The sequence below is a fragment of the Mya arenaria genome, chromosome 14, assembly GCF_026914265.1.
Source record: "Mya arenaria isolate MELC-2E11 chromosome 14, ASM2691426v1".
Classification (NCBI taxonomy): Eukaryota; Metazoa; Mollusca; class Bivalvia; order Myida; family Myidae; genus Mya; species Mya arenaria.
Window position 1 is genome coordinate 12,062,782 of NC_069135.1, and position 17,354 is coordinate 12,080,135.

At 31.9% G+C, this 17,354-nt stretch overlaps 1 protein-coding gene across 1 annotated transcript; it reads right to left on the bottom strand.

Annotated features, from left to right (window-relative positions):
- Nucleotides 1-927: 927 nt before the first annotated feature.
- LOC128216874 (protein FAM8A1-like) lies at nt 928-8,263 on the bottom strand. Its single transcript, XM_052923576.1, has 5 exons — nt 7,849-8,263; nt 4,744-4,864; nt 2,864-3,005; nt 2,230-2,384; nt 928-1,519 (listed from the first exon to the last, which is right to left on the bottom strand). The coding sequence occupies exons 1-5, from the start codon at nt 8,237-8,239 to the stop codon at nt 1,375-1,377; spliced, it is 954 nt and encodes a 317-aa protein (XP_052779536.1). The 5' UTR covers nt 8,240-8,263; the 3' UTR covers nt 928-1,374.
- Nucleotides 8,264-17,354: the final 9,091 nt, after the last annotated feature.

The window sequence follows — 17,354 nt, forward strand, 5'->3', positions numbered from 1 at the left end:
TGAGTTTTAAGCGAATATAAGATGTACACTATTTCATTACGGACACGGACATCAAACTGGATCTTGTATACCGTGTACTTACAGTGTATGCAAATCAAACAAGTTACATGTCGCCATCAGATGAAATATGAACGAAATCACGGGAGAAAAGCATGGACAAATATTGCTTTAATGTATTATGTTTGTATAATGCTACGTTCAATGAGTCTCACAAGCATCAACGAATTAATATATAGTCGTACTGTTTAACTAATTCCGTTTGTAGGGAGTTTGGCACCGCTGACATTAGGGCTTTTCACCATGACTGGATGTTTGTCTACCAAACGCCAAGAATGTCTGGCCCGCCAATTCCACAATCTTGCAACTTTCCTGAGAAAACCATGCTATTTGGCATTTGAAGATGGTTGACTATTTTTTTTTCAATCTGACCAATTATCTCTGAGTGTGACCTTGAACTATGACCTTAGACATGCGTCTTGCATGCATCTATGTATCTTCTAAAGGATAACATCTGTGCCAATTTATTTCGAAATCCCCCATGGCATGGCCAAGTAAGAGCCCGGAAAAGCTAAATATAAAGAAGTTTGTGACCGTTGACCTACAGACATGAGTCTCGCACGTGACAGGCCAGCTTTGCATGGTGAACGTTTGTGCCTAGTTATTTTAAAATCCCAAAATGCATGGTTAAGTTACTAGTAAGCCTGGGCAAGCCAAAATTGGTTGGACAGATGAACGCCCAGACTGACACACATACACCAGACCGCAATTCTTATAATCATGTCCAGCTCATTGCAAGTGAAGTGGGCTCAATAAAAAGAGTGATTACTTTACTTAGTCCGCTGAAGACTTAACAAACAGGGAAGGGAGACAACACAAAAAAACATTTGCATGCACTCATGTTGCCATGATCATTAAGAAGTGTAATCCTAAGGCAGCATATTTATCAACATTTCTAAAGATTTATTTGTTAAAAGGTAAATAACAGAAATTAACAATAAATTCATATATTATATTGATAAAACAGATGGCAATTGACAGTTTAAAAAAATAACAAAACAGAAATGACAATATTGTAATAAAAAAAACAACAACAATAATTATTGATACAAAAGAAGACTTCATTTTAAAATGTTGTTCAATTCACACCAGATACTATATAACCATCTTGTTTTGACATTAAAAATGAATCACGAGTTAAAATAATTTAAAAATATGTTCTTGTCAGAGTACTTTTTTTGCATCTTTCCAGTCTATGAAACGAAGCAATTTTAATAAGTCATTACAGATTATCAGAAAACAGTGAAATGACTAGCTAGATAACTCAATTTCGAGGATGTTATTCACTGACACTTCTGCAAAACATGCTTGCCTTTGTCAATGTCGTCTGTCTGATTCCACCACTATGGTTTGTGCGAGGACATCGTACGCCGCTCGGTTATAGCGAAAGAAGAAGACGGTAAAACTGGCCGGGAAGAAGAATGCCATACTGAAATTCTTGATCACTGACCGTAGAAGGGCACTGAAAATACATGGGGTATTCCAGTAATTTAAGAATAGTATGACATGTCCACAATCAGTTAAGAAATTATATATAAAAAAAGAAAAAGTCAACCATTTATGAAAATTTGAAGCATTATAAACATATTTACATTCTTCTTTCTACATTACATTTTTTCTTCAATAAACAGATTTAATGAAACTAATATGTTCTACTGGCATCTAACTATACGTTCAATTTTAAAACTGTCCAGTGAAAGTTGAGTGAACAAATGACAAATAAGAAAACAAAGATTGCTACTTAAAAACATATTTCTTTGTGATATTATTTATTATCTCCCACATTTTTAAGGTTACACATTTAACATCTTAATTTTAAATCGAATGGGGAAAACTGTTTAAAAAATGGAAAAATGTTATTGAAATTTCAATAGGAGTTTTAATATTTGAAAAAATGACAAAAAATACTTCTTTTGGCCGCAAAACATTACGAACACTTTCAAAAATAGGATGAGTATGGCCATGAATTGACGAACTTCTTTTTAAAAATAAGGTCAAATTAGAGATTGCTTTTTCTGAAAGCCCTTGTTGTCACCATTGTGTGATTGTAGCTGTGAGTATGCAGCTCCTGGGAACTAGCATCCTATATATTTGGCGGAAACAGTGAGTGACGAGGGGACAGACTGATGAACAGGGGAAAAACAATTAACTAAAGTTACATTTGAACCTTACTTAACAAATCCAATATCTTTAGGCCCTGTGACCACTATGTTTCTGTTTCCAATTTCATGAATATCATCAAAGGAGATTATCTTCAGATGCATGATCTTCTTTCCCGGTGTAGCCCCACCCACGGAGCCTGCATACCCCTGCCTTATACACAGGGTCTGGAATAACAGTTACAGACAAGATTGATACCAGAAGAGATTTATATCTCTGTACAGGTGATACATAATGTGGTAACTTTAACCATATAGAAAACATTTAAGAGTTGAAAGGATTAGTATTGAGATAAAACATTTGGTCAGTGCACTGCAGGTAAATAAGTAAAATGACCAATGTATACATGAAAAGATGAATCGCAATTGTTTATATTTATTATTTCACTCATTATTTGCAAATGTTCTGTGGTATAAACTAACATTTAGTACAAGTAACAAGTAAAATATTGATCTTACATTACTTGAAACATGCTGAGCAAAGAACAGTTTAAGATTACCTCACATCGGAGCATCTGTTCATATCAGTTCTTACTTAAAATGTGAACCACTAAATGTTAAATGCATTTTAAGTAAACAATATGGTATGATACCTTTATTTTAATCATTTGATTACAAAATTCATGAGATGGAATCATCATACGCACCTCCACAATGGTAATACAGAGTCTATTTATTATCTCCAGTGCTATTAGCTCAGATGTGAGGGTGAACATTTTATCATAGTCAAGCTCTGTAATGTCTGCAAGGTATGGCAGCTGGACATCAATATCCAGTATGTCTTCATTCCTGGATAATAGACAAGCAGTAAAATATCAAACAGGACAGCCATATAAAAATGATTGTTCATTATCTTCTGGTTAATGGGAATGATGGATATGCAAATGATGTGATTGGTTAATTGTTACAAAATAACTATATAATTAAAGGGAAGAGACACCAGATGGGCCCATATATGGTAAATACAGTATAACCTCAAAAACAAGCCTAGAATTGGCAAGCTGAGTGCTCACACACGTTCTCAGAGTTTCCTCAATTTTAAATAGCTCAGAATGGTTGTTTTTTAAGAAGTGTCATGATTTTTCTAAACATCTTGCAAGTCAAGTGATCCTCTCAAACACTCAACTGTCAATAAATATTTAAGCAACTCTCTATCTTTTTCAGCAGTTTTAATCTCCTTCAAAAGTTTCTAGTGATTACCCGGTAATTTCATCACCGACTTTAATATCTCAGACTGTGTGTCTATGTTTTTTTGAAGAATTTTCTGCTTCCTTGTACCGTCCATCTTTTTGTGAAGACATGAAGTGTGTATATTTATTATTCTATGTGCAAGCGATCATAAATGTACTGACTCTATTTTAAAAATCTCTGGGGTAGACAAATCCAGTGGATTTCGAATAAGCTCCCCCCCCTTGCATACTGAATACACTGAACTGAATCCTACATAACAAATAATATACTTGTAACTATTATGAAATCCTTGGTACTGAATAATGCCATGATATAACCTTTTGGCCTCATACAATAACTATGTCAGAAAAATAACAGATCAATAACAAAAGACAGGATAATGAATGCTGGTACAATTACAAACTTGCACACATGACAGCTCTATCAATAGTTCTGAAATAGACCCGTCCACAATGCCAAAATGAATATATGCAATGTTATCATGATGAATGGGCTTTATGGTAAATGCAATGACATGTAGGGTAAGTGGCATGTCACATTATGACAAATTATCAAATTGTCAGTTATGTATCTTCATACAGATTTAATGATGCTTCTTTGTGAATCCATAACAACGCTGATCAAAATAACTGGTTCTGGTTTCCCAACCTGCCATAACATTTTCCACCCCATCCACATGGATTTTATTGCCTTCGGTAATCTTTTTTATTTTTGTTCTTTTCACCTTTTAGGTTCATTTCTTCAACAGTTTATTTTTTCTGCATTACACATAACTGTACTGTTTTATAGAACCCTCTAAGTTAATGTCAATCCAGACCAAAAGACACCGGTCTTATTATTGAGTGTGAAAATAATATTCAGAACTTTTACAACAAGAAATGTAACAGGAATGTGACAAATACCCCCGAAAAAGCCTTGTCCGACAAATAGCCATTAGTATTTGAGCTTTTATGTTCGGAGAGCCTTTAATTTATATATGATATTTATGCATTTATTTTTTTTGTTCACTACAGTGTACTGTTGTATCTTGAATCAATATTTAAGAATATTTTAAATCGTATCAAATCAAAATCGAGTTGGCCTAGTTCTCCATATATAGAAATGTTTTGCGTAGAAGTTTTAACCCAAAGCAAATTCTTACACAGCATATGAACACATAGCATCATGCTGGAGAAGTTTAAGGAGGGAGGGGACAGTGACAGGAAAATAACGATTTATATTTATGCATTATTGGCATCATTGTTTCACAAGATCAATCATTCAATACTGAGTTTTGTGAACAATAATTATAGTTTGCTTTTTATTTCAATTAAACAGTTAGTATAATTTAACTTACATATAGCCCATCTGCCGTAACACAGCAACACTGACAATAATTTTTGTGTAAAACAGAAGGATGAAGTCTAGCAGCTCTGCAACCATTCTCCTCCAAAGCATAGGCACCTTGTACTGAACAGCTGAAAAACAAAGAATTGTTTCTCATGTTATAAACAATAGTGACATATTAGATAATACGGAAAGATGTTATAAAGGTTCGCTCAATATTTCACTTATACTTGCTCTTGTTTTAATGATCTTCTAAAATGAACCTTCTTTTCTGTTCGAAGATTGTCTGTTTGCCTGTTCATATGTTTTCTTATTAAAGATGCACTCTTACTCCCAAATAAGATTTACCACAATTCATACATTTTTTTAATATACCAAAAAAGCATGAATAAATTTCAGAAACAATGATTCATATGAAGGATACCGAGTTTAATTTGAAAGAAGGTGCATAAAACACGGTATTTCTACCTTATGAGACAATAGTTGATCACAGTAAATCGTTTAGCACTCACCAATCATATAATATTTTTGCGTTTTCAGATATTAAACACACGATTACAATCTTGTTATCAGAAATTAATATTTTCCATAAATGCATTACTTAGTAAGTACTAGTAGTGAAAGGTTTATCACTCAAAATTTATGTTTGTTATACATGTGTATGTATTCATTTCGAATAAGAGTGTCACTTTACATAATATTGGTTTGTTTTTATATACGCCCTATAGTTTCATGATTTCTCTCTGAAAAGTGCATGTGCAACACTCAAACATTTCAAAATATCACACAGAAATGAGATGGAAATGATTTGTCCTTCCATACTTAGAAATCATTGCGAATAAACTTAATCAACTATAAAGAACATCAAGTTATATTTGTTGTGGTAGCAAGTACTATGTCTAGTTTGGAGTATAAACTAACAAATAAAAAATATACAGTGCCCCTTCCATTAAGTTCTGATAGGATGAATTAGTTTTGAGTCAGAAGAGGACTCAAAGGAGACCAATTTACCTGAAAACTGTAATTTGTTGTAGTTCAAGATAGTTGATAAGACACTAGACCTGATTTTGAAATTAATACTTATCATTAGCGTCAACATTTTTGAGTCACTCCAGTCACCAGACTATGAGATGAACAAGCCTGAATTATAATATTTCATGTCATCATTTTGTAACAAACTCTGCCATATAAAATTTGGATTAAGAGCTAGCCCAGAAAGCATTTTAAAAGGTCAGGGCTTACAGGCTTTTCACAACTATTTTCACTTTAGTTACATTTTCAACACGTTATCTCCATCCTTCATACAGAGTTCCCACTTACTACTTTTGTCAAGGGTAAACTTACCCCCTGGGTACAAAAATTGGGGGTATGAAATAAATAAATATTTAAAAAAAATATATTGAAAAGTTACATTATAAAAATTTGTTAGTTTTGTAAAATTTTTACAACCAGTTAAAAAAACATTCCCTCTACTTTTTGTATTCTGTTTTAAGCATGTCAAAAAATGCATAAGGCTTTTATCCGAGTTAAAATTTGAGCCACGCAAACTCAGCAAACCACTTATTCTGAAATCTTTTTGGATACTTTTTTTTAATATTTGCACTCGTTGTTTCATCGCCTGAAGTTTGCACAGGTTAATTGTTCAGAAAACTTGATGGTTTGGATTTGCTTTCTCTAAAACCAAACGCTGTCAGCTTCAATGCATTAACATTTTGGATGCAGACGGAATTCTCGTTTGTAGATTGGTTACAATGTTTCGCTGCTTATCATTCATTTCGCCAGGCGTAAAAAGTTATAACCCGTCAACATTGTAATGACGTCACCAAGCAGAATCTGCGGTTTAGCCAATCGATGGGACTAGATAGTATTTGTCATGTCTATTTTTAGAACGCAGTGTGAGATTCTAATGCAATTAATATTCGCTCCCATGATTGTCGGACACGCACAATCTCGTACTGGGTGAAAAATGTATGCGTGATTTTTTTTTTTTTTTGCGTGATTTACGTAAAATTTTACGTGAGTGGAAACTCTGCTTCATACCTTAATTAATCAAACAAAATACAACTTGATACATACCAGTGTATTTAGTCACAATTTGGATACACGTTTGAGACATATAAGCAGTTTAGAATTTTCAATTGGAAAGAAAGTGCAATTGATTCCCAGACATGTGAACTCAACCCTTCTATCGCCCTAGGCCTAAAAAAAACAACATTTGGTTCGGGTTACCCAACCCTACCTACAGAATAGGCGCCTCTGAACATAAAAAAATACCACCCATACTTGACAACCTACATTCTTATGTCCTTATATTCAGCATTCCATTGTGAATAAACACTAAGTGTATATTTCACCTTAAAGGTAGGGACATGGGTCTTGCACGTGACACATCGTCTTGGTATGTCGAACACATGTGGCAAGTTATTTGAAAATCTGTCCATACAAGGGAAAGTTACAGCCCGGACACGACAACCTATACTCTATGTCCTTATATGCAGCACTCCATTGTGAATAAACACCTAAGTGTGACCGTGACCTTAGAGGTAGTAACACGGTTCTTGCACGCAACATGTCGTCTTGGTATGTCAAACACACGTGGCAAGTTATTTTAAAATCTGTCTATACAAGGAGAAGTTACAGCCTGGACACGACAACCTAAACTCTATGTCCTTATATGCAGCAATTTATTGTGAATAAACACTAAGTGTGGCTTTGACCTAAGAGGTAGGGACACGGGTCTTAAACGTGACACGTCGTCTTGGTATGCCGAACACATGTGGCAAGTTATTTTAAAAATCTGTCCATACAAGGGAAAGTTACAGCCCGGACACGAGTTATTGAGCCGGACACACGGACGGACGGACAGTGCGATTTTAATATGCCCACCTTCGGGGGCATAAAAAACAATAAGAAGAAAATATGAAATAAGTATGTATTACTTATCCAGGCAATGTGACGAGCACCTGTGACAGTGATACATAACATTTTTACAAAATTATGACAAATGGTTGATTTGAGAAAACAGCATTCTAGAGTTCTGAGAACTCCTTAAAAATACCATCATGATATATGAATAAAGATGCGAGTTCTACTCAAAAGTCAAATAAAAACTCACAGTTTACAGCTTGACCAGGTGGAACAGGATTAGTCTGTCCATTTGGCGGTTGCCAAGCACTTTGTGTATTTTGAGAAGTGCCAACTCGCTGTTGCTGCAGGAATATATTCTGCTGCATTGAAGATGTAACTTGCGCTTGAAACATGCCGAAAGCTTGCAAAGTTCTGTAATGCCATAGCCAAGTTTGAACTGCCTGGGCATATTCTCTTAAGTTTTGACAATTTCTTGAGTCTGCATGAACATCCGAGTTAAAAAAGTATGAACTGTCACACGAATTGATATGATCTGAATCTATTTTTGCAGATGTTGATTTTTCACGTTCAATATTATCAATATTATCTGGGATTTTTGGATTTCTGTTGGTAATGTTATTTTTATTAACGGCAGCCATTTTCCTGTTAAAATATTGGTCGTAAAAAAACGCAAATAAATTGTTGACAAACGCCGGTGTCCGGTAATTGGGAAAAACGAGTACGTATTTCTTAAACGTGCACATAAGCAATTTAAAGCTTAGCCAACAACCCAGCATTGAAATGATAATTTTTTACCTCTTACAGGAAAAGAACTGAATATGACCTTAACCTGAACTATATTATGATTGTTACTTCTCACATTTTAAGCTCTCACATCTGTCAAAACTTTTAATCTAATTTTAGGATTATGTAAAAACAAATAGTTTTCTTGTTAGATAAGATATAATAAAATATACGTTATAAGATGTATGCAGCATACAACTTATAACTTATATATGTTGTAATATATGTTACCGGGCGCTTATCGTTGGGGTTAAATGATCACTCGATAAGCAGGTAATAGGTTCGTTTTATTGTCTATTATTTCCTCATAGAAATATATGAGCGTGAGCCCTGAAAGCATACAAAATACAAAATATATGACATCTGAATATTAATCATGTTACATATTATAATTACATGTTATAATATAATATAATATAATCACATGAATATAAGTATTACAGTAATGACCATGGATGAATACACAATAATGTACATGGAAACAACATAAAACAGTACAGACATGTTACAAACATAATTACAACATTACAAACGGTGTCTTCCTGAAACCCCCACTTTTCAAATTTTGATAAAAAAAGTGGGTGTTTCAGGAATTTTGCTTTTTCCAATTAACACCTTCCTACGGCCTTAGGTCAAATTATAGCTATAGTCTGTTTCTTAGGATAATTTAATAAAACAAGACAAGTTTTTTTTTATACATTTATATCATCTTTTTTTTGGATAATTTAATGGATTTTATTTAATTTTATAATTTTAACTTATAAAAATCTTTACGACGTTATTTGTTTTATATGCATTTTGTTATGATCTATTTGATAGATATAACTTACTCAAACACAACAAAGAGATGTTGTTTTTTTACAACATACATGTTTACAATGTGATTTATATTGTCTAAATAGGAATTATTATTGCACTAGAAAATGTATTGCACTTTGTGATATATAATGTATTACACTACTATAAGTATTTATACTTGTATATGTGTGTATTATATTATGTATATATATGTATGTATGTATATATATATGTGTGTATGTATATATATGTATATATACATATATATATATATATGTGTATGCAAGTTATTGCACTTTAAGAAATATTACACAATTTAAATATTGTTAAAACGTAATTTTCGATCCTTCACTTTTTATCGACTCAGGTTCATAAATTATTTTGAATTCATTGAAGTGCGCTGTATCACACGGTGTGGCCCAGCGACACTAATATACGACCACGTGCTTTTTCCACAGATCAGTGATCTAAATAGTATGTTTATAACATTGAAAAAATACTCTTTAATTAAAATATTACAAACAATTAAATAATATCATAAATGAATGATAAAATATTACACTTAATATCCCTGAATACACAGGGCCTTAGAGATAAAAGTAAAAGAGCTAGACTGCTTCAGTGGTCACTTCAACAAAATGCAGATATTTTGTTTTTACAAGAAACACACTTCACGCAAGATATAAACAATACGTTAAATTCAGAGTTCAAACACTGGGAATCACATCATGCATATGGTAATTCATCCAGCAGAGGTTGCTCTATAATATTAAAAGATAACTTTATTTATAAAGTCATAAATACAACATTTGACAAAACCGGTAGATATATCATTATGAATATTGAAATCAATGAGACTATCTATACCTTAATAAATCTTTATGCTCCAAACGATAAAAAAGAACGTAATATGTTCTTTGAAAAAATATTAAAATTAGTGCAAGAGTTATCTCAGGGGTTAAACGTCATAGGTGGAGACTTTAATGATACACTAGAAATCCAAGATAGGGTATCACGTACACACGGAAATCACAAGTCAAACGAAAATCTTCAAAAAATTATTAAATCAAACCATTTAGACGATATTTGAGGTCATTAAATAAAACTAATTTACAATATACGTGGAGAAGAAAGGGTAACGTTGAAAGAAGCAGAATTGACTTCTGGTTAATTGACAAAAACATAACTCCATTGGTGTACTCTACGGATATTAGGCCTGCCTTGATTAAATATACAGATCATTTAGCAATTTCATTGAAACTTAGGTCACCAAGTACACGGGGTCCTGGTTACTGGAAATTAAACAATTCTCTTTTAAAAGACCTTCATTATTGTAAAAATATAGAGGCCATTATTGAACGCTCAAAAACATTAAATATCAACTCTCTGCAGACTAAATGGGAAATATGTAAACATGAAATACGAGAATATTCAATCAGTTTTTCTAAACAAATGGCAAGAAACAGAAATAATCATTTACAAAAACTTGAAAAACAACTAAGGGAATTGCATGCAAATGACAATATCAATCACCAATCAAATGATGATGTAATACAACAGCTAGAAAATGAAATTCAAAATATTTATAATGAAAAAGCAAAAGGTGCTCAAATTCGATCTAGAGTAGAATATCTTGAAGAAGGTGAAACTAATTCAAGTTATTTTCTTAATTTAGAAAAGTCTCGTCAAACCAGGAAAACGGTCACTTCATTAAATATAAACGGTAAAACAATTACTGGTATACATGAAATTCTTAAAGCAGAGGTTAATTTTTATAAAAATCTATACTCGGCTCAAGCAGTGTCGACAAACATAGAACATTATTTTGAAAATATTGAAATAAGGCCAAAACTCACAGAGACTGATGCCGACTCATGTGAAGGCCATGTCACTCTGAACGAGTGCACAGACGCCCTTAATGATATGAAATTAAACAAAAGTCCTGGCCTCGACGGACTTACTGCGGAATTTTATAAACATTTCTGGTATACAATTGGTATTTTTTTAACGGATACTTTTAATGAATGTTTTGAGAAAGAAGAACTTACATACTCCCAAAAACAATCTATATTTTCACTTCTGTACAAAAAGGGAGACCCGGGGAGTATGGAAAATTGGAGACCAATATCATTATTAAATATCGACTATAAAATTCTTGCAAAAACATTAGCAGCCCGACTTCAAAAAGTCTTACAAAAATTATCAGCCAAGACCAACAAGGGTACATTAAAAATAGATTTATTGGAAACAACATCAGACAAATACAGGATATTATAGAGTATGCTGAACAGACAGATTTGGAAGGGGCAATAATATTTCTAGATTTTAAAAAAGCATTTGATACGGTTGAATGGCCTTTCATGATGATTTGTTTGGATAAATTTGGGTTTAAAGAAAATTTTAAACAATGGGTAAAACTTATCTATAAAAACATTAATTCACGCGTTACTAATAACGGATGGCAATCTAAATCTTTTAAGCTAAGTAGAGGCATTAAACAGGGATGTCCAATCTCTGCTTTGTTATTCATAATTGTTGTCGAAATTCTCTCGTTAAAAATCAAGACTAGCGAAAATATAAAAGGCATTAAAGTGTCAAAGAATGCATACATTAAGATAACACAACTTGCAGATGACACTACAGTATTTGCAAAAAATGAAAATGAAATCTCTGTTATTTTAAACATAATTAATGATTTTAGTCGCGTTTCCGGTTTGTATTTGAATAAATCCAAAACCGAGGCAATATGGATAGGTAAACTTAGAGGATGTAAAACTGAAAACGTTTCTGGTATCCAATTTAAAACATATATCAAAGCACTAGGTGTTTACTTCGGTACGAATCTAAGCCAGATGCAAGAACTGAATTGGAATGACAAGATAGAAAAAATCAAAGTAAAAATTAATCATTGGAGTAAAAGAACACTGACATTTTATGGTAAATTAACGGTAATAAAATCAATTCTTATATCTAAAATATCATATATAATGCAATCCCTTTTCACACCAAAGAAGGTACTTGAAGAATTAAACACATTATTTTTTAAATTTCTCTGGTCCAATAAAAGTGAGAAAATCAAAAGAACAACACTAATCGGTAATAAATTAGATGGGGGACTAGAAATGGTTGATATTTTTACATTCTACAAAACTCTTCAAATTAAATGGGTTAAAACACTTAAGAAACCAGAAATAGCAACCTGGAAAATAATACCGCAATTATATCTAAATCAATACGGCAAGAACTTAATCATATTTAATATGAATATAGACAGCCTAAAATCTCTGCCAAAAGTAAAATTAGAACTACCACTTTTTTATAAACGTGTTTTGGACGCTTTTATTGAACTAAAAAATCCTGCTTTTGTTAATCTTCCAACATCCTTTACAGAAATAAGAAAGCAAATCGTATGGGGTAATCGCTTTGTTAAAGAGAAGGGGAAATCCCTGGTATTTAATAACTGGATCGAATCTAATTTTATATATGTTGACGATATATTCAAAGATGGAAAGATCAATGAAGCATTTATATTAAATAGATTAAAATCAAAATCTAATTGGATATCTGAAATACACCGCTTAAAAAAAGCTATTCCAACAACTTGGAAACAAACATTAAACACGCATCATTCAATAAGAGCAAACGTTAGAACAGACTGTACTATAGTATTACCGAACAAAATTAAGTTCATGAATAGCACTAACAAATGCATAAAACAACTCTTAATTGGCAAGAAATTCACAAAACCATACACACACAGGTCATGGGAAACAGAATTTGATGATACTCATATTGCATGGAATTCTGTTTATTTTGTGTTGAATAAAAAATATTTGATAATCGAATCAAACAATTTAAGTTCAAATTGATTCATAGAATAACAGCTTCTAATAAAAACCTATACACCTGGAAAATAAGATCTAATCCAATGTGTTCCGTGTGTAATGAAATGGAAGATTTCGACCACTTTTTTATTCAATGTAGATATGTAGAACATTTCTGGAATGTTATAATTGGTATATTCAAGAGTTGTAATTTTGAACATTCATTTAAATCACTTAAATATATTGTTATAGGATACAAAGTATACAGTAAAGAATACAATGATATCAATATACTGCTAGCCTACATTGGATTTGCAATATATAAATCATATATGATGAGTAATAGACGCAGTACAAATATAAGCATAATTAACATTCTTAAGGCGAGTTTAGAGACGCTTGTTTTATACTTGCACAAAAATAATAAAAATCATAATATGATATTTATTTTTTTCGAAAAGCTTAAACGTTTGTAGTAAAATAGTGTTGTCGTTTTTATTGTTGTTTTTTTTCTTAATTATCTTCTGTTGTTTTTGTTTTTTTCTTTTCGATTGTTTCTACTATTTCGCTTTTGTAAGTAGACATCGTGAGAACTCCCATAATTTCAGTAGATATCATACTCATTAAGGACTTCTATGTTGATATAGATTTCCTTCTAAAATGAGTATTTGTTTTGTTGGTATTGTGTTTTTTTTTGTTTTTTTTTTGTTTCTTTGGTTTTGCCTTATTTTGATACCTTAAAAATTTCCTTAATCAATCGATTTAAATAGAAATATATTGCTAAATAATATAAACGACAGTATGTTTTATTTCAAGACACAAACACAAACAGTTTTGATACTTACTGTCTTAAATGTACTCCGATTTGATATCCATAACCTTTGTGTTTCAATGTATATATATATATATTATTATTATTATTTTAACAAATAAACGGGCCATCGGAAATGGTTCCAAAAAGAAAAAAAAATCCATTCCGCTGGATAATTTACATCACGTACAGGACTTTTATTCTTCGTTTGCGTGTCTACATGAAATAAGTTCATATTACATACTACTAGTATTATATACAAACATCAACAAGAAAAACAGCAACAATAGAACAAAGAAATTTGTCCGCTGGTGCATCCCTGTCGGAATTGATTTTCTATTCTATCTGATCCTATCAATTTTATATTAAATTGATACAAATATTTGTCTAGATATATACTTCGAATAAAATTGCACCACTTTAATGTCATGTCTTGATGCATAAATTGAAACATTATTAAACCGCTATTAAAATGTATAGGGTAATTTATAATTTAATTTCAATAAGTAATACAAAACGTACTTCAAATAACGCAATTGTGTGTTTCGATAATCAGTATCGGTAAAGACAATAACTTACTATATATGTTTTTGACTGTTTTTGACTGTCTGTCTGTCTGTCTGTCTGTCTGTCTGTACATTGTTTAACTCTCTTTATTTTAAAAATGATCTCTTTGCCAATTGAGCAAATACGTTTTATCTAAAACACAAAGGTATCTCAGAGTTATGGGATAAAAGCCAGAATGTATCAATAGTTTGCGATTTTGAAAATAATTTGTTTCCGTAATATCTTTACTTTTATCATTATTTGTTTATAACATGAAAGTTGGATGTTTGATGTGTATTTTGTTTTAAATACAGTAAAGTTAAAAAAAAAAAAAAAAAAAAAAAAAAAAAAAAAAAAAAAAAAAAAACTTATAAAAATCTTCTTTTTTACATTAAAACAGGCAATATAATTGAACATTAATAAATTAATTATAGTTTTCTTCTTTTTTTTTTCAACATTTAATGGGTTTTATTTAATATCTTAATGTTAACTTATAAAAATATGACATTTTTTACATTAAAACAGGCTTGAAAAGGTTTATTTATTGTTTTAATGCTAACTTAAACTTAACTATAAAAATATTAACATACTTTAATAATAAATATGATTTTTTAAATATTTTACATTTATATATATTTTCTATTGTCACAAATATATACACACGTATGAACGAATGTTCAAGTCATTAAACACAGATTCATCTGCAGGTAAAACAGACTATAGTCCGTAACCATGGGTTACATAAATTATAAGTGGGTGTTTCAGGAATATGAAAATTAGAAAGTGGGTGTTTCAGGAATAAACCTTACAAACATACCTGGCATAACATTATGACAGTCTTACCAGTATGTGGTACTGAGCTCCACTATATGTCTCTAACACTCGATCTCAAGCACTCGTGTGGGGTTTATGTTTTGAAAATGACTTAGGCCATTTGGCAATCAGTGATGAAATTAATCGAGACCATATTGACATTATTAGGAAGCAAATGAACTCAATAGAGCGCGAGTCGCGTAAAGGTAATTTAAGAATTTTCGGACTAGGAGACGAGGAGCACGAATCATCTGATGATACCAAGTCCAAAGTTATAAATTCTGTGTTGAAAGGTTCCCTCCCTGATGATATAAACTTTGATGATGTTTTAACTTTTGCCAAGCGTTTTGGAAAATATTCACAGGACTCCCCTAGAATGATTCTTGTAAAGTTTAAAAATCATAATAACAAATTTGAACTGTTTAAGTCTAGAGATAAATTAAGGCTGCATGGTGTAAGAATAGCCAACGATCTTACAAGCTTTGAAAAGTTACAATTAGATGATCTTAAAAGGTCTGGTAAAAAGGGTTACTTTAAGAATGGTACTTTAGTTGTGCTTGACAATAAAGTTCAACCCCGAGTATTTAGGCGAGCAACCAGGCGTCAAGATCAGCAGGTACAGCCACCTCAGCAGGATGACATGGAGATCCAGACAGACGCAGGAACAGCTAATGTTATAGACTAGGGGGGTGGTCAACGCTCATTTGTTCGGAAACTAAACGTGGAAGTTTTGTCTTGGAATATTTGTGGAATTTATACTAAGTTGAATAATGCTGATTTTATACAATATTTATTGGCGTTTGAAATTATCTGTCTCCAAGAAACATGGTGTCTGGAGTGTAATGACATTCAACATATTCTACCTGGTTATTTTTGTTATTTTTGCCCTGCGAAAAAATCTTTGAAGGCTGGGAGAAATATGGGGGGTGTAGCAATTTTTATAAAGGATTACCTAACTCAGTATATTAGCCGTGTTTGTGAAGATTTTATTTATGGAATATTGATAGTAATTGATAAAGGTATATTTTGCCCTGATAAACAGATTCTGTTAGTGTCATTATATAATCCACCACAAGGGTCACCATTTTATACGGATAAAACAGTCAGTGGTTTATCTGAATTTGAAACATTGTTATGTAATAGCGAATATAATTTGCAGGCATATGAGTTGTTGCTATGTGGGGATCTAAATGCGAGAACTGGTGTTTTAAATGATTTTATTAACATAAATCTAAATATACCAGTGTTTGCTCAGTTGGAATCTATTTTTGAGAACGATGTTAATGCAATGAGAATTTCGAAAGACAATACTGTTAATGCTGTTGGAAAATTTCTCTTACAGTTTTGTATAACTTACTCATTATGTATAGTAAATGGACGAGTTGGGAGTGATAAAGGTGTTGGTGATTTTACGTACTATGGAGGTATTGGGTCAAGCGTTGTGAATTATTTTATATGTAGCCATAGCTTGTATGAGATTTGTAATAATTTCAAAGTAGACGCTAACCCTGAAAGTGATCATATGCCATTAGTTTTGTGTCTTGATAGTATGTTAAAATCAGATGTTAATGATAAAGCCAAAATTATTTATAGTAGCAAAATTTGTATAGATGAAAGTAGTTATGAACATTACCAAGATGTGTTAAGCCAAAGTATACTTAATGGTGAATTCAAAGCTGTTGATGATATGTTAGAATTAGAGGATTCTGATACTAGTACTTTAGTCGAAGAATTCCAAAAATGTATTTTAAATGTATCGAAAGATTTTGTTAAGCAAATAAGAAAAACGATTAACGTAAAGTATGCTTGAACTGGTTTGACAATGAATGTAAAGAACTTAAACGAAACGCTTTACGTAGTCTTAGATTGTATAGATCAACAAAAAGTATGGCAGATCTGTTTGATTATAAGGTAACAAGGTCTAAATATAAGTGTGTTTGTAAATCTAAGAAATTACTATGCCTGAAGCGCATTGGTTTAGATTTAGAGAACTCCATGCCAAATCCTAAACAGTTTTGGAGTAAAATAAAGCATTTAACTGGCAGACAAAGAACTGATCCTGATATAAGTGGCGAGGAATGGCTGCAGCATTTTAGGACTTTATTCCAATCGGATACTGACACTGAAAATGTACCCCCTATTATTGACAACTTCTTTAATGAAGTGGATGGTTCAAAT

What these genes read in the sequence shown, in the direction of transcription:
- LOC128216874 (XM_052923576.1), bottom strand. Translation starts at nt 8,239, where the DNA reads ATGGCTGCCGTTAATAAAAATAACATTACCAACAGAAATCCAAAAATC. An exon ending in ACCTGGTCAAGCTGTAAACT is followed by an intron (nt 4,865 to 7,848) that starts GTGAGTTTTTAT and finishes TTTGTTTTTCAG; the next exon opens with CTGTTCAGTACAAGGTGCCT. An exon ending in AAAGATATTGGATTTGTTAA is followed by an intron (nt 1,520 to 2,229) that starts GTAAGGTTCAAA and finishes ATGTATTTTCAG; the next exon opens with TGCCCTTCTACGGTCAGTGA.